At 30.1% G+C, this 27,552-nt stretch overlaps 2 protein-coding genes across 2 annotated transcripts in view; one reads left to right on the top strand and one right to left on the bottom strand.

The window, feature by feature from the left end:
• The window catches only part of hwt (heavyweight), a 69,639-nt gene that overhangs the window by 5,946 nt on the left and 36,141 nt on the right, over positions 1 to 27,552 (top strand). The gene's annotated exons all lie outside the window — the stretch shown is intronic.
• LOC139096175 (pupal cuticle protein 36a-like) lies at positions 94 to 3,658 on the bottom strand. Its single transcript, XM_070647849.1, has 4 exons — positions 3,061 to 3,658; positions 1,132 to 1,212; positions 819 to 1,002; positions 94 to 711 (listed from the first exon to the last, which is right to left on the bottom strand). The coding sequence occupies exons 1-4, from the start codon at positions 3,557 to 3,559 to the stop codon at positions 453 to 455; spliced, it is 1,023 nt and encodes a 340-aa protein (XP_070503950.1). The 5' UTR covers positions 3,560 to 3,658; the 3' UTR covers positions 94 to 452.

Genomic DNA, 27,552 nt, shown 5'->3' with positions numbered 1-27,552 from the left:
TGAAAGGAAGTGTAAAGGGAAGTCAACTGTTAACTTAGCCTGAAGATAATATTGCTATGGAAGAACTGTTTAAAAGGAATTCAACAAAAGACATATTTATACAAAAAAGTTTATTTTGCAGTCGCTTTATTTTACATATTTTTTACACGTTTATCCTTCGTTCACAAATGTGATTTTTTCATTTTCCATTCATCATTCTTATTAATTATAATGGTAATGGTAATGATGAGAGAAGTTAAGGAAATAAGGAAAGAATAAGTTATATTGTGTATTCTTTTAATAGAAAATGAAAAAGAAATCATGTGTTAATTGGCTGAAAACTTCCATTTTCTATCCATGAGTAATAATAGATGAAAAATATTCTCTCATAAATGAAAAATGATGATGATAAATTTTGCCTAAATTAATGTTTGCTGTTTCGTTCTGTTTCGCTAATGTTCTCATGTTCCTTTTTATTTGCCATATTTTTGTGGAGGAAGATATTGTTGTTGTGGTCTTGTAATAGGTTGGGCATTGCTTCCATATCCCTGGAATTGCTGTTGTGATGGATATACATTTGATGCTTGTGCATTATAATGTTGATTTTGTTGGGAGTGTTGTTGATGACCTTGTTGTTGATATTGTTGTTGTGGTTGTTGGGCCTGAATTTGTGCCAATCGATGTCCTTCAGCTTCAACCTCAGCGGCTATTTTCTTGTGAAGTTCAACTTGTCTATTTATAGAGGAAAATAAAGAAATAGAAAGTAACGATTTTTATTTGTCATCGGATAATAAAGATTGAGGATTCGCGATAAAAATTTGCGACGCTTGACTACTTACTCGTACCACTCGGCTGTTTGTTCAGGTGCTTTTGGTAAATGATCACCTTGTGGCACAAAACCATTTGAGTCAGCTTTGTATGAAAGTGAAATTTGTTGACCTTCGGGTGATGTATAGCTGTAACTTCCAACGGCAACTTGTTCTGGGTAGTCTGGATATTGGGCATGTGGATTGTTAAGATAACCTGAGCATGAAATTTACATATTAAATTAATGACTTTCAATCTTATCATTATTTTATGGACAAAAAAAGAATAAGCAATGGACTTGAGGAAGCGAAACAATTTTGGATGATAAATGTTTTTTTTACTCACCTTCTTCTTCAGCCATTATTCCGTTTCCAGTTAAATATGAGAAGCGATAACGTCCATCACCTCTATGTGGCTCGTTTTCGACTATAAATGTGAATAAAAAGAAAATTGAATGTTGGAAAAATTAATTAAATTTTAATTCTCTGTCTCTATGTATTTTGGTATGGGATTAATTTTGTCACTTTGAGATGAGTTAATGTCTTTCTAGTTTTTTTATACTTTTAATTAAAAAGGAGGAGTGAAAAAGGTTCTATACTCATACTAGACACAAAAAGATTTTCGTGTCAAACTTTTCGTTCCATGTGTCAATTTACATTTTTAAAAGTCATGTATTGGCATCTTGGTATTGTCTACAGCCTTAAAGCATTCGATATAAACTAATAAGTCACACTATTAAATCAAGTTCATTTCAAGGAAATTTCCGTTTTAAATTTTTGACTTCACCTAGCGTCACATGATTTATTTTTTTCGATCGGTCGATAAATCGTAACACCTTGTTAAAAAAAATTCCCATAAAAGGTTCATTGACAATTTGACTATCTTTGATTACCGACTTGCGAATTTATGATGGCATAAGATGAGTATTTATAGTGTCGATAATAATGTGATTTATTATCTCAACCTGATGATCCGATACTCATAATTGAATTGAATCAATTTTAAAGCCATTTGAAATTAAATTTTTTTGCAAAAAGAAATCCATTTGTACCTTGATGATGTAAACTTCAAAAGCTTCATTAAATTTTTAATTGAGATCGATAATCCTCTGAAACTTTTGAAGGACAAGATGCCTAATATTCAATAAGTTAGGATTGGAAAGAAACATCAATAAATTTAAGCCAAAACCAATTTTCAGTTTGCAATGACGAACAATAAATTTAGAAGCCACAAGAACGCCTGATTTAAATGAATTGGCATATTTTGACTTTTAATCATTCTGGGGATGAACAGAATGAAAAGTTTACGAATTTAAATATATTTTGACTTATGATTAATTGACTTTCAATCACTCAATATGAAATTTATGGATTGATTTAGGTATGCTTATGTGTATTGCATGCAAATTTATCATTGTGTCATTTCGAAGAAAATCAGAAGAATGAAATATTTGTCATCAAAAGTATTTGTTTTCTTGGAATGTCAGAATATGTTTCTATCATAATTTGAGATTTGAATGATATTTATTGTACTTAGTTGAAAACCCCTTTTGATATAAAATGGATAAATAAACATCTCATTTATCAATAATACATCTGAAAGTAGCTTTAATTAAACTACATTCACTGCAATTTTAAAAAAACTCTAATTTGATGCACCTTGAGAATCCAATAAAAAATTCAATAAAGTCACGCATTATTTTAAAATAGAAAATAACAGCATCAAATTTGCATGACAATTTTGCAAGCTGTTATAATGAAACTTCTATAATTGAGAGATTGTGTAATTTATGACATTGACATAACCTATTAGCCATATCCAATCTTCTTGGTGTAAATTAAATTTTGATGTTTTTCTATTTGAAGTTATTAAGGAAATCGTTTTAAAACTGATTTCTTTGGTCACTTGAATTTATATTTGAGACACGCAATCAAGCAGAAGCGTTGGAGTTTTTAATTGAATGTCTATAGTAAATAATCACATTAGATCTGATGAAATCTTCTAATTATTTCTTCTTAATCACGTATTAGTAAAAAGACCTCTTAAGAAATCTGTCAATTCCTAATTCCTGAACGTTTTTCGCAATTCTCATTTAACTAATCATAAAATATTTCGACTATTGTTTACGATTAATAAGTCTTCATTTTTATAATGACGAACAACTTATTGTTATTACTTTGATTTGTCACCAATTTGTCATTTTTAAATCAAAGTCATCAAATATAATAAGGAATAGATTCCTAAATAATAATAGCAATAAAATATATAACTCACATTTCAAAATTGGAATTGGTGTTGTTGATGCTTGATTATATCCGCTTTGTTGATAATTGTATTGTTGTTGTTGTGGTTGTGCTGGTTGATAGCTTGATGGTGCTTGATAGGCTGGTCTTGATGGTTGAGCTGGTTGTTGGTAAGATGTTGAGGCATGTTGATAAGTTTGTTGTGGAGCTGGTGCGAATCGTTGAGGTTGTCCAGCATTGCTTGAGAAAGATCCTGCTGAGACTGATTGGAATCCGTTTCCGTGTGATTGGGATGTAAATGTTCCTTGGTTTAATCCTGGTCGGTTATATTGTTGTTGTTGGTATTGAGTTTGAACTCCACCAGGTGATGTATAAGAAGATTGAATATTTGATGGAAGTGCTTGTCTTGGAGCTTCCAAATTAGTTCCTCCGGCGCTATGAGCATTTGGAGGTGGTGGAATATACTGATTATCCAATCGTGCAGCAAATGCATTGACTGCCAATAATGAAATGATCACAAAAGCTTTCATCTTCAAATATTATTTCAATAAACAAAATTAAATTTCAAATCAAATAAACAGAAATAATCCGAGATGTCTCACTGCACCAACCGAACAAATTTAACTGATGATTCTCACTGATGTTGTTGATGGTTTTATATAGTAAATCTGTTCCATTCATAACAGCGTCGTTTACACCACAGAAAAACAACTATTGCCGATGACGTAGTCGAGAATTTCGCATTCGTTCTCTTCATACGACTCACGTTGCTTTACTTTGTTATATTTGAGATTTAAAGAGAGGATCCCCCATCATCTCTCATGTTTCACACTGCTTACATATTTAATAACTATTACTTTATACAAATCCGAAGCATTGGTTTTGTTTCTTACTCTTGTTGGGCTTCACTATCTTTTTTTCTTTCTTTCTACACAATATTCACAACGTCTTTATTGCCGTGAAAATGGAATGTCTTGTTCAGTACTTATGATTTATTGTGTGAATGTAGAATTTATTACTCAATTCGGAATAAAAATCTCTGACTAAAATTATAAGGTAGTAAAATATAGCTTAGAATTAAAAATAGGAAAAGCATCCGGAACTTAAATTCTAATAAGCTTTCGGCAATATTGAGAATTATGCATGAAAATGCGCTTTTGTCATTATTTTACAAACGTAATATGTCCCTTCTTAGATCTCTTTAGTCTTCAATGACGGCATTTTTTTTTCTCTTTACCATCTTTTTGGTTGTGGATAATATTGTTGTTGTGCATATAGCATACATAAGAAAACCGCGTCGAATTGCTTAAAGCAATGAATTAATAACTAAACGTGTGAGCTCATATGATGACTTTAATTATAATAAAGTAATGCAATTGCGTTAATTAAAATATTAGAATATTTCATTCGCTTAATGGATTTTGTAAGCTAAATAGCTTTAGTCATCTTTACTATTAATAAAAAAATTGTAATAAAATTAATATGCAATAACATCCGCGATAAACTATATTTTATGATTATGCTATACATATTTGTCTCAAAGATTTCAATCATAACGTTTTGCAAGATATTGCAAAGAAGAATTTAAATGGAAAATCACGACCAAAAAAAAAACTCATTTATTATTTATTTATTTTTTGGGACATCACTTCACATTTTTTTGAATTTACAAAGAGACTCTGCATAGATCAGGTAATGTGGATCATTTTTTTCTTTTCATAAATTAAAATGATGTGAAGGTCGTCGACATAATAATAAATTTTTATAGTACGATGAATTGAAAACGGATTAAGAAAGCGACAAATATCAAGCAGTGCGCGCACGATATACCGGATCATTAAGCATCATATTCAATAATCATCAAACGTTTTGAAGCTCGTTACCGCATCATCGATAATTTTCCGGGCATCTAAATTTTTTCACTCATCTTTTCAAATTGAGCTATTAATTATTATTTTGTTGTAGGTACTTACATATTTGTGATATTTGTTCACGAGGTAATTTCATACGAAACGTCATCAATCACCTATAATTAATCATATTTCATGTTATTTCTCAAAAAGATTTAATGTCTAACACGTTGACTCATCTAAATATAAGTTTCTTCCTAAATCTTTAACTCGTGCAGTGAATATAATCTAATACTTTATTTATATATAAGCATGAAGAATATTTCATGGATGTTACTTTTCAATGATGCAAATAAATATTTGATTTACTTATGGCAATAAAAAGCTTGGCTAATTAGTGTGGCATTTTATTTACATACAAAGGTACTAATAGCTCACTTACAGTTCATTATTATTATTTAAGAGGATATGTCAACAAAGCCTTATTTGTATTATGAAATAAATCTTCATTTATTTGCTTTAAGGAATTTTGCTTTGTTCTTCAAAATTCAAAGAATTTGTTCCATCCAAAGAATCTCGCATGATCAGTTAGATTTAACAGTACTCACATTCCGATCATATCCTCTGATCTCTAAAAATCTAAAAATCGATACGTCAATTACACCAATGCGAATATGAACATCTCAAAAAAATTTGCACACGATGAATCAAGTCGTGAACGGGGAAGGAAGCAATGCCAAAATTACAAGGAAAATTAAACATAAACGAAATTAATGATAAAGAAAATTAATAAGATAATAAATAACGCATTGAAGACGTCAATAATATGTTTCCTTCATGCACAGTTCCTTTCATTATTCTTCGCTACCAGAATTATTTAAAATTTCGTGTTTGTTTTGCATGAACCTTTTATTAAAAAGCTTAAACATATGCATCAAGTTCAAATACCCGAAAAATATTTATCTAGCATTTTAATAAAGTCCTTTGAGGCATTTTTAACATTCGTTTATTATAGAGTACAATATGTAATTGAAAAACAAATAAGTGATTTTGCAAGATGAATCTGCTTGACTTGCAAAATATTAACAATGTACATAATGATAATTAAATTATAAATAAGATGATCTTCACTGAAATCTGAAATTATTTTTAATCCAAGGATTTGGGGTTAAAATGACATTTATTAATGAACCCTTACGAACATGCAGATGATGTAATATTTTGATATCATAATTAACTTAAATATATTTGTGAACTTGTTTTACAATAAATATAAGATGTTATTCTGCAATTTTATGCTTTATTAAAAAACCCTTCACTCTGTTATGAGTATGTTGAGAATACGTTAACTGTCGTTAAATATTCAAATTATATTTGCAACCACAATTAGTTGATATCCCTTTTATAGTTGATAACCCCCTTCATATCAATATTTAGTCTGCTTCTAATCTCTGAAGAATAAACATCTTTGTTATTAAACTAAATTCGTGGAGAACCTTTAATTAAACTTATTGATAAGAAAATATTCCTGATTAAGACTGTAACAGAGTATATCTCAAAATAAAAAGCAGAACAGGAATTTTCAGTTTTTAACAAGATAACTTCAAGAAATAATCAATATTAAAATCAATCGAAGAATTCTACTTTGAAAAAAGTTTTCCGTAATTTTCCTTCATTTCCACATCTATACTGCAATGTACTTTTATTTTATAACATTCTCTTCCTTTCCACAAATATTCCACAACTTGTGAAAAATTGTCTAATAAAACTGAGGCAAAAAAAAATCAATTTACAAACTAATGATGAGTAATGATTCACATTAATAACAGCCTCTCATCGATATATATTAATAGAATTAGATGAAGATAATCAGAATCTGCTGGAATTCACATATCGTTTTGCAGAAAAAAGATCATCATTGTTAATGTTTTCATGAAAAAGGTAATTGAATTCGCTTACTGTGCTATAGCCTTAAATATGTTTTTGATTAGATTTTTGTAAGATGATGATTATTTTTGGCAGACTTAATGGTTATTATTGCTTATTGGCCAAGGGGATTGAAGTTTAAAATTTATGTATGATTTAAATTTTACTAAAAGGAAAAGAGCTGGGTATCACAAGATATAGTGAATCGAAGTAGCTCGGTGCACATGACCTTATATTCATTATTTGTAGACTAAATTCAGTAATATCATCAAAGAAGTGGTTCTGCTTCCACTGTAATCTGAAGATCTAAGCGGTGGCTTGGTGAACTCGTAAAACTATTATTAGCCCTGAGACGCATATAATGAGAAGCTCTGGATCTTTCAGATCTAATCAGCTAAAATAAAGGAAATCGATTTGAAGTACAAAATTTTTCATTTAAAGGTGTCGATGACAATATTTCAAGCATAATAGTGTGCCTAAAAGGAAGCTTTCCACTGTAAATTTTAGTTTTAACAAGATGAGAAAACGTGATAGATTCCAAATTTTATGTACGCCTATCCACTTAAATGTGAAGTAAAAGGACATCTTCAATAATTTATTTGAGGAAGCTTTTATTGGCATTTATATATCTAAAAGTAAATGCTTTTATTTATATTGATCTAATTTTTGCGATTATTAGCTAATTATTGGGCTGCAACTAAATCTAACCAACAAAATATTTCTTAAATGTCAATGTTTTAATTTCAATTTACAAGACTATCATCAGCTTGTCCATTAAATTTAAAATTATAATTTCATGCTGTGGGAAATGTGCAAAAGACATTCATACATGTTACCTGTTATTTAATCATTGATGATTAAAAAAATTGAATTGAAATGAACCTGTTGAAAGAGATGAACAATCGCAAAGAAATGATGCTTTTAATAAATTGAAACAAAAGACCCAATCCATCTATGTGACCTTGCATAAATTAAAAAATTATTCTGTTTCAATTTGTGCTCGCAAATATGCATAATATTGAAAGTGAACATTTCAATACTCATTACACGTTATTGATTCAACATATTTTATTTTTATTGAAACATTTACCTTCGGTACTGAACTTTATAGCGCACATTTTATTTTAGCAAGCAGCAATAATTGCTGATGATGTATCAAATCAGATTAATGTATCCCGTTTTTTGATAGTTGATGTACAACTGATGGCTCTTCTTATTTCTACTTATTGAAAACATGCTCTTTTTAATTGGCACATATGAGCTTTATGTGAAGTAAAAGGAGAATGGAAAGTAGAATAAATTTTTATTAATAGTCAACCTTGGTTTTTTTTAAATTATTTACAACCATTGATCCATTAGCAAAGAGTGCAATAAAAGCAGGATTTACTTTCGTTTAAGAATTACAACTCCTTGAGACCTCAGACACATCTTCGATCTCAAGATCATCCACATTTTATCATCTCGTCTTAAGAATGTTTCTTTTCTCTTATCTGACAATAAAAATTACTTAATGAGCATCGAGCAATTTAAAATTCACTGCAATTCATGTGTGTAATTTTTATATGCCGTAAGGCATTTATGCAAGATGTATGAACATTTCTTAAGGAATATTTTAGATAGCCATTGACAGTAGCACGCATAACATAATACTTAATTAGCTGATAATGCATTACCAGATCTCAATATTTACCTTAACATAATGTATGGATATAACTAGAAAAATTAATTTTAATAACAAAGTTGTCACGTCAGTAATAAGAAGTAAATAATACAGTAATAAGTGGTATTGAAGCTTGAAATGAATGCGAAATAATATCACGAGCATGCATTAATACAAAGGTGCAATTCATCTTTCTTTTACATTACATGACCACAAGTTCTTGCTTAATAGTCCAATGATATACTTACACTATCATTAAAATATTTCATTCATATATGCAAATATTTTCGTAATATGAAAATTACATCTTAATCCTTTATCTTCGAATTCCGAGGTAACGATGCAGTCTGAAGACGTTTCTTAATTTTCAGATTTACAAGATTTTAAAATAATGATGAAAATTGAGAAGATTGATAAAAATCTACAATTCAATTTACTTTTTTCAACGATGCATTTTAATAAGATTAAAACACAAAAAAATGATCTCGTAAATGTCTCGTATAATAAAGCGATTTTACTTTCCGTTGCACTTTTTTCTACACTTGCTAAGTGCTCGTCTTCATGAAGTAGAAGTACCCGAAAATAAACATGTAGAAATATCATCAATGCAATATAACGAAAATCTCTGTGTGTGGCTAACTGTGCTTAATTGTCCAATTGCCTTCTCATGCTTCTGGTCACTTGCGTTTTTGTTGATGTTGAATGCTGGGTGTCTTAAAATTATCGCATTCATCTGACGTTTTGTTGTTTATTCGTCTTTCATCTTTGCTCGCATTTTAGACATGTTGAGTGTCTATAGAAACATAGTCTGCATATATTTCTGTCAGTTAATGTTCGTAAAGTATAATTAGCTGCTATTATTTATACAAGAGGTAGATGTTAAAACAAAATTAATATCTGTACCGAACCAACTATAAGCTGAATGTCAATTAAGAATAAAATTTAATACCAAAATCTACTTAAAAAGTTTGGATCGATTCAAGAGATAATCTACGATTACCTTACTTTTTTCTGTTACTATTTAAACGAATTTAGGTAATTAACAACTAATTAAAGACAAAAGTATTGTTCAGCCTTACTTTCAATTGTAAACTGCTTAACTAACTATGATAATATCGATTCTAACTCTGATAATATCGATTCTGTATGACTTATTTTTGGAAATAGCATATAATAAGTATTGTTAAAAAAATGTATTTGAATCACTGCACATGTTTAGTATAACATATGTGCCAATTATGCGAGCTGAGTAGACACTCAATGTGGATCGTATCATTCGAACCGTATAATAGAAAATCGCGCGTATAAGACAAGCTACGTTTGGCATATGTTTGAAAGTTTGAAGCTCGATGGTTAGGCAAAGCTTTGCGTGGCATGTTTATGGGTGTTTTTAGCTTGAAAGAATGACAATACTGCCTCTTCACCTACGTCTGTTGTTCATTGACTATGATCATCATTATTATGCCCTAAAATCAATAAATTATTAAGCTGTAAGTTTAATAATAATCAAATAATTTTATAACCGACAAATTGCTATTGTTTTAAATCATCAGAATCCAAAGATTGGTTGACATCAATATTTTGGTCAGTACTTTGAGAGCGACACCATCAGTTTTCCTTTATTTTTAGGAACACATCTTCCACTCAAGGATGTACCTTATTGTGGTAGATTCTTTCCCGAGCCACACAAATAAACAATACTCTTTTATTAAAACCAAAGGGAAGCCGTCTCTGTGTGGCTACCATACAATATAATTTCTCTGAAGTAAAAGAGCTTTGGCAATGCCCGAAACATTGAATTAAAAAATTGGCTGAAAATTGTCCTATTTTTACATTGTAAATAGAACAAAACCTCGCTGAAGAACATGACTAATTTGATACATTTCAGCACTGCTAAATAACCGCTATAACCTCCCATTTTGATGAAAAATTGTGATTAAATGCAACCATAATGAAATTAGTGGTATCCCACGTTGACAAATTGAGTAAAAGTAAACAAATTGTGTGTGAATTAAAAATTAAAATACGCAATAAAATTTTTTATGCATTGGAAGGCTATACAAATTATATTAGTGCTTGCAACCATTTTTTTTCATAGTTCAAATTGCACAATATTGCGACGGTAAAAATAATTTTTGATCTTGTTTTGTGACAAAATGTTAGGTTGTTAATCATCATAAACGAATGAAGCTATCAAATGCAAGGCGTAAATTTTTTCATTCATTGTGGGGATTTAAAAACTCTTTCTCGTACATTTTATTACTGCTTCAGTTCAGTTGTTGAACATTCATTGCAATTTATTCAATAAAAAAATATACATATATGTATAAAAGGGGAGAAAGGAATGGAAATGATAAAATTTACGCTAGCATTTATTTTAGGAAGGAACAGTCGCAATTGTAAATCATAAAATTGTGTTTTTTACATTTTCAAAAAATGAAAATTTTCGTACAATATTTGCTCATCTTATTAGATGATTTAAGGCTTCTTAACTGTGTACATGTTTCTTTGCTAGACAGGATTCCCGAGTGGATAAAAAACATATGAGTTCATGTTGAACCTTAAGTATGTGATTATGTTGGAATGCAACAATTACGTATTTTCAAATTATATTGAACTTAAGTGGTTTTTTCACGGACTTGTCATCATTGACAAGTTTAAAGCTATTTAAATTAAAAGACAAAAACGGTTTTTATTGATTAAAGTAATTAATTTTTGGCTCTGCTTAATAGCTCAAAAATAACTTTCAAGTCCATTATGTACGTGATGTGTCATCTTTTTTTTTATAAAGTGAGAAATGAGTTGAGTGGGAACTGCTTGAAGCATAAGCTTATTACCATTCGTTTTGTGGTAAGGATTTATATACACTTGTCGAGTGTGAGACTTTTGATTGCGTAGATATACACAGACATCAAGGAGAAAACGTTTTCTTTATTCTATCTGCTTTTGTATATTTTTATAAGAAGTCTTGTTTATAGAGGCATGAAGGCACTTAAAGTTCTATTATTATTTGCTACAGTTTTAGTTTCTCACATAAGGGTAACAGATTGCTTAGGGGATATAAGAATGCGCTATTGGCATTATTCTGCTATGTTTGTCTTTTTTTGCATTAAGACATAAAAAATTCAAAAACTTTCTATAAATAAATATGAAGTGATTCATTCGTTTGTAGCAATGAAGTATAAAGACAAAGATGAGTAGAAGAGAGAGAAAAAAAATTTCTCAGGTGGCTTCATCACACTAAACTTGTATAGAATCACAAGTGCTTTCATGATAAATTATATACATTTTGTTAGAGAGTGTATATTCTATAGGAACATGAGTATATTGTAAAGCTACATATAGGTATTTGAATCATTTATGAGCCTTTTTTTCTTTAACTTTTCTTACAATTTACTTTTAGCATCTCATTCTTCATTCTCTTTAGTCATTTCTTCTTTTTTTACATGATATTCTTTATGGTTTTTTGAATGAATAATGTTTGATGAAGTATAAAATATTTTCGATGGAATTCTCAAGATTGCAATTATTCTTGTGTGCATTGTGTTGAGCATCTTTAATATTTTGTATTAACTCCATGCTTGATGCTTCGTTAGTCTAATATAGTAATAGACATTTTGGCAAATCTGAGTGGTAAAAAAATGTTTAATGTCTATCATAAGTGTTGTTCATTTCTTCAATGCTACATTCAACCCCGGAATACCAAATTAGATTTGATGTTCGAGATGAATCGCTTAATTTAAAGAAATATTTTGACATGACCTCTTATTTAAATTTTCAATCAGATTGAGATGAGCACATAGGAAGATGTTGATAAATACCAATCAGAATTCAGATAGAATTAACGATTTATGAGTGAATTTAAGAGTTTTTTAATCCAATAATTCAAACATTATTTCAAACACAAAAATGCAAGTGCCAAAGGGGTGGAAAACTATGCACAAATTTTCAAATTCGCAAAGCTCGTTATAGTTTCAAAAATTAATAATTCGTTTCGAATTATCTGGGTCGATTTGTTTCGGCACAGCCTTAACTTTTCACTTTGTAATCTTATCACGGGTTATCACAAGTACATTTTCGTTGCTAAATTGAAAATTTTGTTGACAGTTGACAAAAAAACTTTGTCATGTTGTGAATATGTGATGGCAGCTTAAAATTTCATCGAGGTTCACTTTTTATGCTTGTTAAATGTCACAGATTGTTAACAATACGATAATTAACATACCTTATTACATCTCAAATTAATAGGCTATTAAGATAATTTTAAGCATCTTTATATTAGCCGGTAAGTGCTTAAAATAAAAAGAATTGTTTTGAAAGTTGAACATTATCTTCAATAATGCCTGGTCGATTTATTTATAATCAGAAGCATTCCATAATTTTCATGAATTGTCATTTTATAAGTAAATAACCATGTCTTTAATTGCTCATTCAATTAAGTAAAATCGTTTATACAATAAATGGAGAGGAAGACATTTACGGCATGAATTACAATGAGCTACGGACGAAAGTGAATTCGCAAACAATTAAACGAATTTCGTATATGAGATAGTTCCACATCTTGACAGATCTTCTTCGTTGTCTTCTTTTTATTTTTGTTGCTTATTATATTACCGCCGATTATTCGACCCGATCTTGGTAAAATGATGACCTTCACCATTAACTTTAGTTTCTTTTCTTCTTGTTTGCTTTACTTGCATAAAATAAAAGAAACAAGTTCATGATGTGTTAAGTCGCAATTTTTGTTGTTTTTTTTTGTGTGCGAAATTTCATTATGAAATATTTTTTCATCACTGCGGTCGTCATCATCATTTTTTTGTGTATGGTTTATAAAAAAGGTTCTTGTAAACTATGAACTTCTTTATTCCGCTAACTATTATACTTCGTTTAGTAATATCACGAATTCTTAATAATTTTATTTAATCACATCATCAGTATTGGGGATTTTATTTTATCTTGATTTTACTGCTATTATTTCCATTAAATTTGCTTACCAATTCTGTATAAAACGAACCTAAAGATTTAAAAATAATAAATTTTTCGTGAGTTGCTGATCATTAATTCTTGACAGGAGCTTTCAATATCCGGTTCATATTCATTGTTCTTTTTGATGGGAACAGAAGAAGAACATTTTCTTGTATTTAAGACTCATCCGTGAAGAAAAATTTTAAAATTAACAGAATCACTGAATGAGGTAGGCATGAGTGGAATTTCCATAAAATGTAAATATCTTATTTACATATTCTTATGATTCATATAACGAGAATGAGCTTGCAATATGAGAAATAAAAATGAAAAAGGCAAATACCATGATGTTTTTTGACTTTATACCCCACTCTTGTAGGAGATAAATATTTCATTAAATTATTCAAAATGACAGCAGGAGCTGTTTGACATACGAAAAAAAGTTTCTTTCCTTTTCCTCCCACATATCATCAAAATGCACATGTGTTCCAGTTCCCAACTATACACATTACCTGTAAATTTTTTAACAAGCAACAGTTTTTTTTGTGCCGTTTTGTTCCATTATTTATCTTTCCTTTTTAGGCATAACCGTGTGCTCTGTCCATAACATAGATACATAGGACAATTCTCATATACATAAGTGTTTGGATGTCTCATAATTCATGTAAATCGCCACTTGCCTTGATCCATTGAATAAACAGCACACAACTACTGCCCTTTTTAAGTGAAACTGTTTCTCATTTATACGTTTACGTCGGGAGCGTAGTCAGAGAAGTTGAGTGGGTTTGAAAACGTATGCATCACAAAAACTTAGAGGAATATGGAGAGGGAAATTGAAAAAAAAAATCCTGCTGAATTGAGGAAGGGGAGGGATCCCCAAAACTTACCTCCCCCCTGAATATGCTCCTGGTGTACGTTTGGAGTATTCAACATCACGCGAGCAGAGCAGAGAAGATATTTTATATGAGGGTGAAAACATAAACATTTTAATTAAAATTATGCAATGGGCATTTTCATTTGTCGAACCAACAAAATGTGGGTTCTCTTTTTTGCTGGATATTCTACAGAAAAAGAGTTCGAGTGGTAAAAATTCCGAACAGTTTTATTCAAAGAGGATATTGTTTTGTTTTTAATTTCTACCATTTCCATCGTTATTCTCCTCTGTTATGATTTAGCCGGTTGTGATACAAAGCCGGGTAGGAAAAAATATATAAAAAAAAATTGTACACAAACAATAAAATTGATTTACTGACTTTTTTTTCCTCATACGCTTCATGTGAACAATATTGTTGAATAAAAATTATAAAGTGAGAGGAATGTATTTTAAACGCAGGGTTGAATTGATGATGATGATGTTGATACAGATTCATGAAGATAAGAACAAAGGCATTGTATGAAAATAATAAGTCAGAGTTTTTTTCATGACGTAATATGCAAAACATTAATACGAGTAATTACAAAAGTAATTGCTAATTTGTATGTGATGAGAATTTATGAATGACTTGTAAAATTTGCCTAAGAATAATTAAAGAGTTAATTAGAATTAATGATTAGTTGTGATTTCAATTAAGCGATGATTTTGAATCTTATACTTTTTGGTCTGTTCAAATTTTGATAATTCGTATTGATGCTAATGATGCTAGTTATTTATTTTAAAAGATGTCCAACATCATTACATTATACGTGTGATACATAGGAGGAATTCTGAAGATAATAAAATAATTGAATTGAGTATAAGAACATTAATATACACAAATGCATAAATAAATGCTAATCCCGCATATCAAAACCTATCCAACGTTATGACAACTATGCATGTATTATTTTGAATATTTACAACAGTGGTGGGCAATCTGTGTGTCGCGGCACAATAAGAAAATGTTACGAACCACATGCAGTGTGTGGTTTCGGTCGTGACTCACCACAAAGGTGTGCCGTGACACAACATGTTCTCTTCCACTGATTTACAGCATATTATACATTATTAAACCTTTTTATCACTTATCTTTTATATATTGAATAAGAATTTATATGTGAAATGACAAAAGGGCATTCAGTGATATTTGCATAAATAAATTCAGGTATACAGATTTGATATACAGGATAGTAAATAATGTTTAAATTTAAATAAATATGAGAAGAACTATTGTAGTTCGGTATTGTTAAGGACAATAGATAAAATGGTCAACATGAGCATAAATTTTGAAAATAAATACAGTGTAGATCTTTTTGAAAATCATTTAATATTCTATAGATGATTTCATTGTTTTGTTATTTACGAAAATAACATTCATAATGTGTACATTACAACTCAGCAAGAAAGAGAATTTTTTCATATCCACGTTCATTCTACATGATTCCCATCCTTATGCATTTTAAACGGTCTTAAACAGAGTATAGTGTGCTTCTATATCTATACATATATGTACGTATATTCCATGAACTGCTTGATGATTCATACTTTCTCTCCATGTGACTAAATATCATTGCGCAACAACATTTATTTTTAGGGAAATTACGTTGCTGGGTCACAGACACAATCATGCAGTTTTCCATTCACATATACTATTACAACAATTTAATGTATTGTTTATACTTTTACATGATTTTGCCACCATATGATATCATCAAGAATTTCCCAGTTTTCTCTTATCTTTTTCTACCCTCCAAAAAAATCACCCATACAACGAGACATGCGACTCGTGTATTTATAATGGAGAAAAAAGTGGAAGGATCTCAAGGGGGGAAATTTTCCAATGAATTCGAAAGTATTAGTGATAACGAAAAGAGAAAAAGTATTTTCCCGATTTGTGCCGCTTTCACTAGTGTTTGCAGTCTTTTTGTAGCATTAAATGTAGATGGTTGAAAAATTGAATATTGTGGGAAAAATATTTTATATTTCCTTACAAATTAAGTTATAACATTTAAATTGAAATAAGAAGAAACAATTTAAGTTCAAACAAGTCCATAAACTTTATGTTCGCAGTATAAGAATCACGATTTTGCTACTAGAACAGTTGCTTAATATATTAGACAGTTTAAAGTGCAAAGAAGAACCAGTTTAACAATTTTTTAAAATTGCAGAGAAAAATTCTCATTCATATTTTACAAAGATTTATGCGTGTGTGTGTTTAGTCGTGACTTGAATTTGTCAAAAAATACGGACAATTTTCTTAAAAAATAAAATAAGTTTAAAAAAAGAAAAGAAAAAAATTCCTTCTATCAAGATTCTTCGTCATCTTTTCCTTTTTTTGTGTATGAAACATTGCTTATCAGCATCAGATTCAGGCACAAGTGGGTCGTGTAAATATAGAATATTAAACACAAAGACTCTCATTCCTCTGCCTGTCTTTTCTTCTCTCACTCAACTGTAGAGTTGAAAGGGAGGTTTCTCTCGAGTGGTGTATAACCTTGATAAAAAGGAATCAGTAAAGTGAAAAATAAAAATCTGTGTTGAATAGACATAACCATCATCATAAGCTTTCCTTCTATTTGCACATTGAAAAAAGAGACTTATAACGTGTTTGTGACAGTTTTCATATTTTTTTAAAGAAGGAAACAATTTTTAATACGAAAAGTGAACTTTTTTGATAGGAAAACATTTTCACAAAATAGTACGAAAGTCGAAACAATTGAAAAACTAAAACGAAACGGTAAGTGAGATAATTTTTTTACGTTTCGATTTCTTTTTCTCACTATCACAAGCTTTTCCTACATCCCCCCATTATACAAGAATGAACAAAAAAAAAATTGTATCACCGACAAGTACTAAAAAAATTCGCTGTCGTTATTCGTTATTTCATTGTTATTATTATTGCTGGTATTGTTGTTGCCGGTGACCCCGAAAAATAGAATAACAGAAAATAAAAGTATGAGTCATCATCAGTTCATTGATTATGTCTGATTTTGACATTGTTTGTCGTATATATATATAGTATAATGCAGGTATATGGAGCTTCGAAAAAATTAGAATTGCCTCAAATTATATATTTTATAATAAAAGATAATTCATAGAAAATTCTTAGCGAAGTTAGGTAAGGTATGGAGTTAGGTGAACGTAAAAAAGTCAGTAATTTTCTTGAATGGTTTGGACGGGTGGCAAAGTAGAAGATGCACCTTTGTTGAGCTAATTTGCGTAAGTACTTAACATGCAAAGATTATGTTTTGATGCTTCAGAAATATCACTATGGTACCCAAAAACAGGCTCATTGCCTGTTAAGGAGTAGTATGATTAGACAAAAGATAACGTTCTTTGAAACTTGTCTGTATTGTGAATTATTAGGGGTATTTTGATAAAAGTGAAATATCTTGAATAAGAAAATATTCAAAAGGTATACGGCGTAGAAAAGGTGGTGGAAAATGTGACACTAGACCAGCTGAAGGCACATTTTCAACTTTTCTATGACGTTTGTCTTTCGGGCTAACTTAGAAAATGTTTGCTGTTATCACAAGTCCAGTGAACTTTGCTAAAAATTTTTAATGATTTTTTGGAATCAATTATAGATTATCATAATCGTGTAGGAAATTTTAAATGAACTCATTCCAAATTTTCATTAAATATATTCCAAAAATTAATAAATATGCACATATGTATATCGATAATTTCATAACCTAATTGAGATTATCAGCATAAATTAAAATAAAGTTGAAATATTAATGAACAAATTATATAAATTACGATCTCTTTTCTCATCACGTAACAGTCAAATGAAAAGCAAAGAATCCTGAGCAAATACGCAAATGCCATTACATATATTTTATTTTATTAAAAAATAAAATTTATTCATTGAAATTATTAAGAAGTATATCCATTTTAAATCAACATAAAAATGCTCCTCTTTTCATTCTTCCACCAGCAACAACAACAAATAATTGAGAGAATGAAGAAGAATTATTGGAACTGTAAATGTATTAGTAAGTGGAGGCTCCACTTTACTCCACTATGAGTCATCCAAAGAAAATGCTGCGGGTATTTTCCTATACGAAATTCTTCTTTTTTACCTCGTTTTTCTTAACTTGCTTTCTTATCTGTCTGTCTTTCTGTCTTTCTGTCTTGGTCAAATCTTGCGATTGAATTTTCGACCACTTCTACTACTCCAATCGATCTGAAATTTTTCATGCATGTGTGTTCTCGATGACAATGCAATATTAAAGCATTAGTTAATCACAATATAGCTTAGTTATGCTATAATTAATTAATTTTTAAAACAAGCTTACGTTTTACGTACGTAATTTTTACGTAATCCTTAAAAAAGAAATTTTTTATAAAATTCCAAGCCAGTCAAGGGTTCAAGTCTCAAATTTTCCAACTTTTTTTGTCATACTTTTTCAATTCTTTTTCATACTTTTTAGATAATTTATAATGTTTTAAAGAAGAATTTTCCATTTTCACACCTTTCTAAGCTATTTTCTAATGTTTTTTTGGAGTTTAATATTTTTCATCACGCATTTTCACATAAAATTCTACGTTTTTGTCCTCATGATGGAAAGTATCGAAAAAAACTATTTCTTTATTATCAGAAATCAAATTTAAATTAAAGCTAATATATAAATTTCTTGATAATTATAATTATAATAATAATATCAAACAAATAATTTTTATTAATATTATGAATTTAACCAGTTGTTAAATATAAATAGTATGTCGTGGTGGCGTAATGGATAGAGTACAGGTTCTAATAAACATGAGGTCATGAGTTCAAGCCTAGGCATGAGCAAACTTTCTTTTTGGCGTTTTCTTTTTTTTTGATAATTTTGTGTTCTTTCATAAAATTCAATGTTTTGATACTGTACATGATTCTGTGCAGCCTATCGGTCTAGCTTAGTTCTTCAAACTTATGCCAAGCGAAGCTTGGCCTATCGGTCTAGCTTAGTTCTTCAAACTTATGCCAAGCGAAGCTTGGCCTATCGGTCTAGCTTAGTTCTTCAAACTTATGCCAAGCGAAGCTTGGCCTATCGGTCTAGCTTAGTTCTTCAAACTTATGCCAAGCGAAGCTTGGCCTATCGGTCTAGCTTAGTTCTTCAAACTTATGCCAAGCGAAGCTTGGCCTATCGGTATAGCTTAGTCCTTCAAACTTATGCTTACTAAAATACTAAATTAAATAATCATTTGACTAAAAAGTTGAAAATATAAATATAAATAAAATATAAAAATAAAATAATACTTACTTAAATAATATACTTTATAAAAAAAACTTTTTAAAAAAACCTCGTTTTTCGCGTGGACTAAAAAGGAGAAAATAAATTTTATTTTGTGTTGTAGAGAAATTGGTTTGAAAGTTGAGACCACACATGAATTACAAACATGCACCTTGACCTTATTGTAAAGTTCTACAACTTAAAACGAGGGCGCAAAGCTTTGATGAAGTTCTGTTAACAAGCGCCCTCGTTTTAAGTTGTAGAACTTTACGATAAGGTCAAGGTGCATGTTTGTAATTCATGTGTGGTCTCAACTTTCAAACCAATTTCTCTACAACACAAAATAAAATTTATTTTCTCCTTTTTAGTCCACGCGAAAAACGAGGTTTTTTTAAAAAGTTTTTTTTATAAAGTATTTTCCTTTTCTATGTGATTCACACACAAAAAATAGATAATAAAAGAAAAAGAGCGCCTGACTTTCTGATGATTTCTACATGAAAAATAAGAAAAAAATGTTTTTATGCTCCTTCATTCATTTATCCTCCCCTTTGTCATATACAAATATTCTCAATAAACTATCTTTTTATGTTTTTTTTTTTTTTTCTGAGACATCAAGTATGAGCTGAGAGATAGACGGAAAAGAAATGTGTGTGATAACAATAAAAGCGGCAAAAATCGTATTAAGGAATGAAATTATTTTTTTTTCGGATGGATTAGAACGGATGAGAATTGTGTTCATAAATTGAGGGAAAGATTACTATATTTCTTAGCATGTGAATCGTTTAGTTAATTTGATAGTGCTTTGGGGCCGATTGTGATGTGAAATGACTTTGTCTCCGGCATTTGTGCATGACGGAATGGGATGAAGAATTTTTTTAAGGAAAAGGAAAGTTTTGGCACATTTGATTTCCATCACTTGACATCATTATGTCCATCTTATAATAGTAAGGATGCTACGCACTCGACCACAAAATTTAATGAAACTTGACAAACGAAATCAGGACACACATTATATAATCACTGTCCTCTTCTGAATGATGACACTTATTCTATTTCTCTTCCTTATTCTATTCACAAATTGTCATGACAAATCGCGATCTTGCATAATTGGCAGTCAATAAAAACTTGAAGAAAATGTCTTTTCTTCTCATGATTACAATAAAATGAGTATAAAATAGAATTTTATGGAATGAGTATGATGGCATTTACGGAAGCTGCGGGACAGTAAATGGCAAGAGAATGTGGATGTGGAATGAGAGGAGTGACGATGATGATGACGATAAGTTCCAATGAGAGTGCGCAAATGAGAGTTTTCTATACATTTGAATACATCCTTAATGTTGATGTTGGACACTTATACATAGAATAAAGCATGTTGTTATAACGATAAGATTCGATAGAAATGAGAAATGAGGGAGAAATATATACATCGTACAACGACGATGATGATGATGTTCCAATCAATTTAATTATAGAATATATATATACTACTACTCACAATGACTGTCATTATCGTAGTGAATAATATCGAACAAATATCAGACACACGTATGGAATTAAGAGAATCACGCGTGCCTTTAGATAAAATTCTGTTAGATTTATTCACACATGAAATTGATGTAATTCTTCTTCAGATTCCCTTCTTTTCTTCTTTCTTGTTTCCCCTTGATCTTGATATGACCTTTCAGAAGAAACAAACAAAGTAAATTTGCGTACATAAATCATAAAGATCAAGTTTATTAAACGGCAGTGGTACGAACAATTATAAGTAATTATTTTGGTGCCTCAAAGACACCTTGCAATGCGTTCATTAACTTTTAAATTCAATTTCATCATGCAGTGACTTTAACAAAAATATTGAATGCCGGTTTTTTGCTTCTTCTTAATCGTCATCATCGCTTCATGCTTAATTGAAACATACCATGCATATTCAATCATTGTCAAGCAAATGTATATCTGTAAGATGCTCATACATACGCATAAAAGATCATAAATGGAGATGATGCCTCAAAAAATGATCTATTGTTTATAATTAAAGAATTAAACAAGAGTCTTGTGTTGATCTATGGAATGAAATCACGATTTTTGACAATAAGTACAAAAATTAAATTTCGCGGTCATGAAGGCATCGACTTAAAGCAGATTTACGAGATTCTTCGTGAAGATATTTTTTCCTTATTAATTGACAGAAAATGCTCAAAGTTACACAATTTCTCATCTCGTAAAGGAATGACTAATGATATTCAAAAACAGATAAATATAGTAAATCCAATTGTAACATTAATTGATGATCGCGAAGCCACAGATACATTAAATTCGATTCAATTAGTACATATTGTCCATCGAATACATACATATGCATGCTCGATTGAGTGAATGCTATTAATCTTTTGATATGTCGTGATGTGTCATGAATGGAGGAGTTGATAGCCTAAATATACACAAAATGTTACTACTTATAGTTAATTGTAATACAAAACATTTTATATGTGAATACCGATGAAGCTCCAATAGTGATGAATAGTGACGTGAATATGTAGTAAAAGTGTGAAGGTCATTGAAAGAAGAAAGGCATTAAATAGATGCTCCAAAAAATCCATTAAAAGTAAAGCAATCTACTTTCAATTGCAAATGTCAGTATTTTCACAAAATTTACCGACTCTAAATTTGGCAAAGATATATTATGGCATTGAATGTTACTATAATGTTGAATTTTTCATGTAACTTCTTCATCTAGTCGTTTTACTTTTTCCTAAAATATATACAGCGAGAAATGAAACATTAATTGCATTCGGCATGCTGAATAAAATTTATTTTATTTGGGAAGCAGTCAGGAATGACTTCAGACCATTTTTATCTCAGTTCATTATTTGAATCATAAATTTTATGGTTATAGCTTCGAAGCGATTAAAATTATTGCAAATTTTATTGGTTTGTGTTAATTTCGATCTCATCGCATGTAAGCTATACATATATTCCCTTTTTAACAACAAAACCACAAATTTACTATTTTTACTGTAAGCATAGCAATACATTCCAACAGTGCTATTTACTTTTATTGACTTTGTAATGCAAAATATTATTTTTTTTTTGGCTTTTTATAGAGGAAACTGTTCGTTATTGCTTCTTTTTTTATATATTTCAATAAATTTAATTTCAAAGTAATAATAATCACTATCGCTGTTTTGTTAAAAGAATGCGCCAAAGAGAATACAATAGAAGCAGCGAGCTATTACATCAGCAGTTACTTTTTATATCCTGTTCTCGAAGTTTTATTTTTATTTACCTTTGCGCTTACATCAGTGGTGGACAATCTATGTGCCGCGACACACTAATGTGTAATACCATGACTCGAATTCCTTGTACAGTTCTAAACGAGGCTTATCACTAAGGTGTGCCGTTAAAAATAAAAGGTTGTCCACCACTGGCTTACACGACAATAGGAATTTCCAAAAAAATAAAAATATATAAAAAAAGAGGTAAGAGTTTTAAAAATAAAATAAAATGTTTAAATTGAAATACGGAATTAGAATATGAGAAAAATATTTTGTATAACTGAAAGGAAACCACAAAAGTGAAACTGGTAGTCGTCTGATGATAGCGAATGTATTGCTGCATGCATATTTTTGATGTGGTTTATGAATAGGATTCCTTGAGGTTTGTGATGACAAAACTGTAATTACTGAAACATAAAAATATGTACTCAGCTTCTGAAAAGTTAAAGAATTATACCCGAGCGAAACAAATGAAGAAGTATCCGTCAAGGAACTTTAAACTGGTTTAGTGGAGCCTTATAACTTCCGTAGTGAAGTCTTCTTCATTTTTGGCGCTGGGGACAACTATAAAGTTTCATCAAAACAAAAAAAAAAACATGCTCAGTGTTAATAAAATTAAGATCAACAAAAACATGTATCTCAAGTCTTGAGCTTCGTACCATTTAAAATAAGTTTGAGCCTTGGGAAAAAATCAATAAAGATTTACTTTAAATAACCGATAAAGAAGCAATAAAATTATTTTATGGCAAAAAACAAATGCCCGAAACCCGAAGGATAAGCAAAATTTGAGCAAAATACAGTCGCAAAAAGTATCGAGCATAAAATCAGCATGACAGATGAGAAAAAGAGTTTCTGGCTTTAAGATATTTCTTCTAACCACATTGTAACCACAACTTAATATAAGCTCATAAAATTTTACCATATAAATATGTAAAAATCGTATAATCTTATGGTATATCATACAGAAAAAGTGTGTCAGTCACTGTAACAATTCAATAATAAAGTGACACCCATGTAACCAAAAGGAAGAATTGTGTATTACTTAAGAATCTTCCATGGATAATACTTTTGTACATTCCATGTACGTTCCTTGTCGTTAGGAAAAGGAAGATAATGCAATATGACATCAATGTAGAACATAAAGGGAAAACCAATGTAATACAAAAGTATTACATTGATGGACAATAAAATGCATATAAATATTCACATGTTTTCTTTGTATTTTTTCCATGAATATTTATGTATTTTTATTGTTAAAGTATTAGTGTGAACTTAATTATAGTACACTAACACCATGAAAAAATGACAAAAGATGCTTAATTTAATTAAGCTGCAGACTGTTAAGTCTCGAACACATTCATAAATATTTATAAGTTTCATATAAATTTGGGTCGGACTTATAAAAGTGATTTCTGTTTGCTCTTGTGAAGTATATAGAATTCAAAATTTAGAACAAAATTTATTTTTCTTGCCAAAAAAAATTTTCTATGGTGAAAAACTGAGATTCGAACTTTCGCGAGTTGCGGTAATCCATCAATGGAATACTTTTAGAACATACAAGGACAACAAAAAAAATTTGATATTTAAATGGATAGTACATATTATTTTCCTTTAATGTCGAAGGAAAATATATGGAATATTTTGGTTACATGGGCATGATACAAGAAGTGGAAAAAGATTCGTCATTGCTGGTAAACTGATACACAAAAATGACAACAACGTCAATTAATAAATAAAAATCGTATCAAAAATCCCTAAAGTGCTACATTTCTCGTTCCTATTAATTTTCCCCATCATCATCAATATCAGCACACATAGCAGATGAATTGCAATACAATTTTTTATGTATTCAGAAAAAGTCTTTCCTCATCTTCCACTCAAATGTCGTTGAATATTTTTTATATATTCTTTTTTTCTCTCTTCTTGTGTCTCTTCTGGAGGGTTTTAAATTACACATTTGTGATGAAACATGTTTCAGTTCGTGTAGATTTCTCATTTTTCATTTGATCGAATGATTCATCTTCATGAAAATGCTTTCTATTCCGCCTATTTAGGATGTGAGAAAAATGAGACGCGACAGCTTTTTCTGTATGTATAGGAATGCTTATGCATAATAATTTTTTTCCTCATTTTTTCATCTCACAGTGAATCTTAATTACCATCATGAGAATGAGAAGGAACCCAAAAATCGATCGATGAACATGTCCGCAAAAATTTGTAATAACACCATCATTTTCCTAGACATTAAATGACTTGGTAGATTTCTAATATTTTGCAAGCTATGGACATTTCACGATTTTTGGGTCTTCCGAAGCTCAGAAGTGAGTCACACGCTTACATTTATTTTATATTATTTGCTAATAACGTATTTTGATAATTCAAATAGTAGAACGCATATTAAAAATTCAAATTTTTTAACGGTTTTTGAAAATCTGAAATAATAACAGAAATTTCGACACGTCCGTAGCATGAGTTTAATATCGTGAAAATGTGTTAAATGAACATGTAATACTTATTTAGTTCTAATGATTCAAGAATGGAATTATATAAAATTGCAATGCAATTTAATTTAATTTTCTTGAACTATTTTCCTAGAGAATACCTCAAAATTCCATTGAATATAAAAATTAGAGATTTATATCGTCATGTCCAATCGAGAATAATTACAGTATACAATTTCACACTTAAAATAGCACTTTGGACAGGCATTTGATTGATAGTACGTAATTATTTGAGAAGTTAGTGCCTGTATGGTGTATCATCGATCTCATGTAACATGAACTCAATGGAGCTTAACACATACACACAAAAAATTGAAATTAGTATAATGATTTCCTTTTTTAAGGGTAAATTTTTTGTTGTGCTTAGGAAAATTCCATTAAGAATAATGATGAAATTGGGTTTATGATAGAAAACATGTTTCTTTTTTGCCTTAAATTTTGTGGTTTTCATGCATACGATTGAAAGCACTAACAACAATAATGTTGGAAATTAAATTTCCCACTTCTATCTATCCACAATGCATGTTTGCAGTCATTTTCTCTTGAAAATGAGAAGAGCCAGAAATAAACACGCTTTTCCTTTTCTGGCAAACTTCAAATGCCAGATATCGTAAAACCAGCAAAATAAAAAAATGAAATCTTGAAATATTTGAAATAAATAAAATTATATGTACATATGTACAAAATTTATCGGTGGTGCTACCTACGATGAGTCATGTTTTGTAGTCAGGCGAGGTCAAATCGATGAAAATAGCAGCATACATCCACGTTATTGCAAAATAAATAAGTGTATAATAATAAAAAAAGGTTAGATAACAGCATTTTACTCGGAAGGGCGCACTTTTCGTTATCGATAGTGCCTAACATACAGTTATATCACCTTTTTTTGGAGATTATAACGCTCAGTTCATGCAAGGAAAATTCCTTTTTCCACCTTTTTGAACATTTTTTCTTCTTATTCTTCATTAAATTTGACCCCCACTACCTGAAACCTGCTGCTTCTTATGATATCTTACAAAAATATTATTCCGCATCTTGGCATGAAAACTTACGCACACACACACACAACAATAATGTGTTTATTCGAATTTTCTCAAGCGGCAATCGCACATTCAGGAACTAAGAAATGGAAAAATATTTTTTTATCTTCTCGATTTTTTTTTCCAATTTCATTAAAAATTTATAAGAGAAAAATAATAAAAAAAAGAAATCTTTCAACCTACATTTCATAGCATAGTGATGGTCAACCTGTGTGCCACGACACACAAGATTTTTGGGAATGCCACAAACTGTATATCGTGTGCAGTTTCTAACCACCGAGGTGTGCCGCGAAAATAAATGGTTGTCCACCACTGACATAGCATGAGGTACCAATAGTGGGAAGAAAAAGAAGAATGAAAAACAAAAAAGGTAACCGAGGAAAATAAAGAAAGATTTGCGATTGTTTGCGTCGCAATTTTCTATCGATCGACAATGAATTTGTTTCTTTTTTTTGTTAAAAGACAGCTTCGCACAATAGAGCTAGTCACGATTCATAAAATCGCAATATATTTGGTTCCTTTTGTAGAATGTTATAAAAAATATGTATAGGAATATAAATTTTCTTTCCCCCAACCAATATCCGCATATTCACATACACACCACCTTTAACCACACGAAACTTCTTTCCGGAATGCCGGAAAAAAAGTGGATCGAATATTCGAATGTATTTGCTGCCATCGGAACAGCTAATTTGATGGATGATCGAAGAACAACAATGAGATGTGTACAAATATGTTATTGAAAAGTATATAAGAATTGTAATAAGCGATTCCGTGCAACATATTGATGCTACAACGCATCACGTAGGAATGTAATAAAACATCCATTAAATTGTCCCGAATGCCGGCAAAGAATGATACATACTATTAATAATAGTAAGTAAAATTGAATTCATGAATTTGATTTCTCATCGCTCCTGGCATCACATGTCACAACTTGAGCGAACATTAAATTGAAAAAATATATTTTATACTTGCATCGAGGATGGAATAGGAATCGATCGAAATGTGTTGGAATAAGAATTAATCGAATGTCTTATTGTTGACATTTAATATAAACATTTTAGTGTGGCAAGTGAATATGTGTATACATTTTGTGCGTAGAATCACTAATATTCCATGACACCCCTCCATATTTAGCTCAATTTTTTATACTTTATCAAAAGTC

This window comes from Chironomus tepperi, unplaced genomic scaffold (assembly GCF_022539635.2).
Source record: "Chironomus tepperi strain 1889 unplaced genomic scaffold, CSIRO-AGI_Ctep_v1 contig_376, whole genome shotgun sequence".
Classification (NCBI taxonomy): Eukaryota; Metazoa; Arthropoda; class Insecta; order Diptera; family Chironomidae; genus Chironomus; species Chironomus tepperi.
This window is presented reverse-complemented; position numbering and strand designations above follow the sequence as displayed.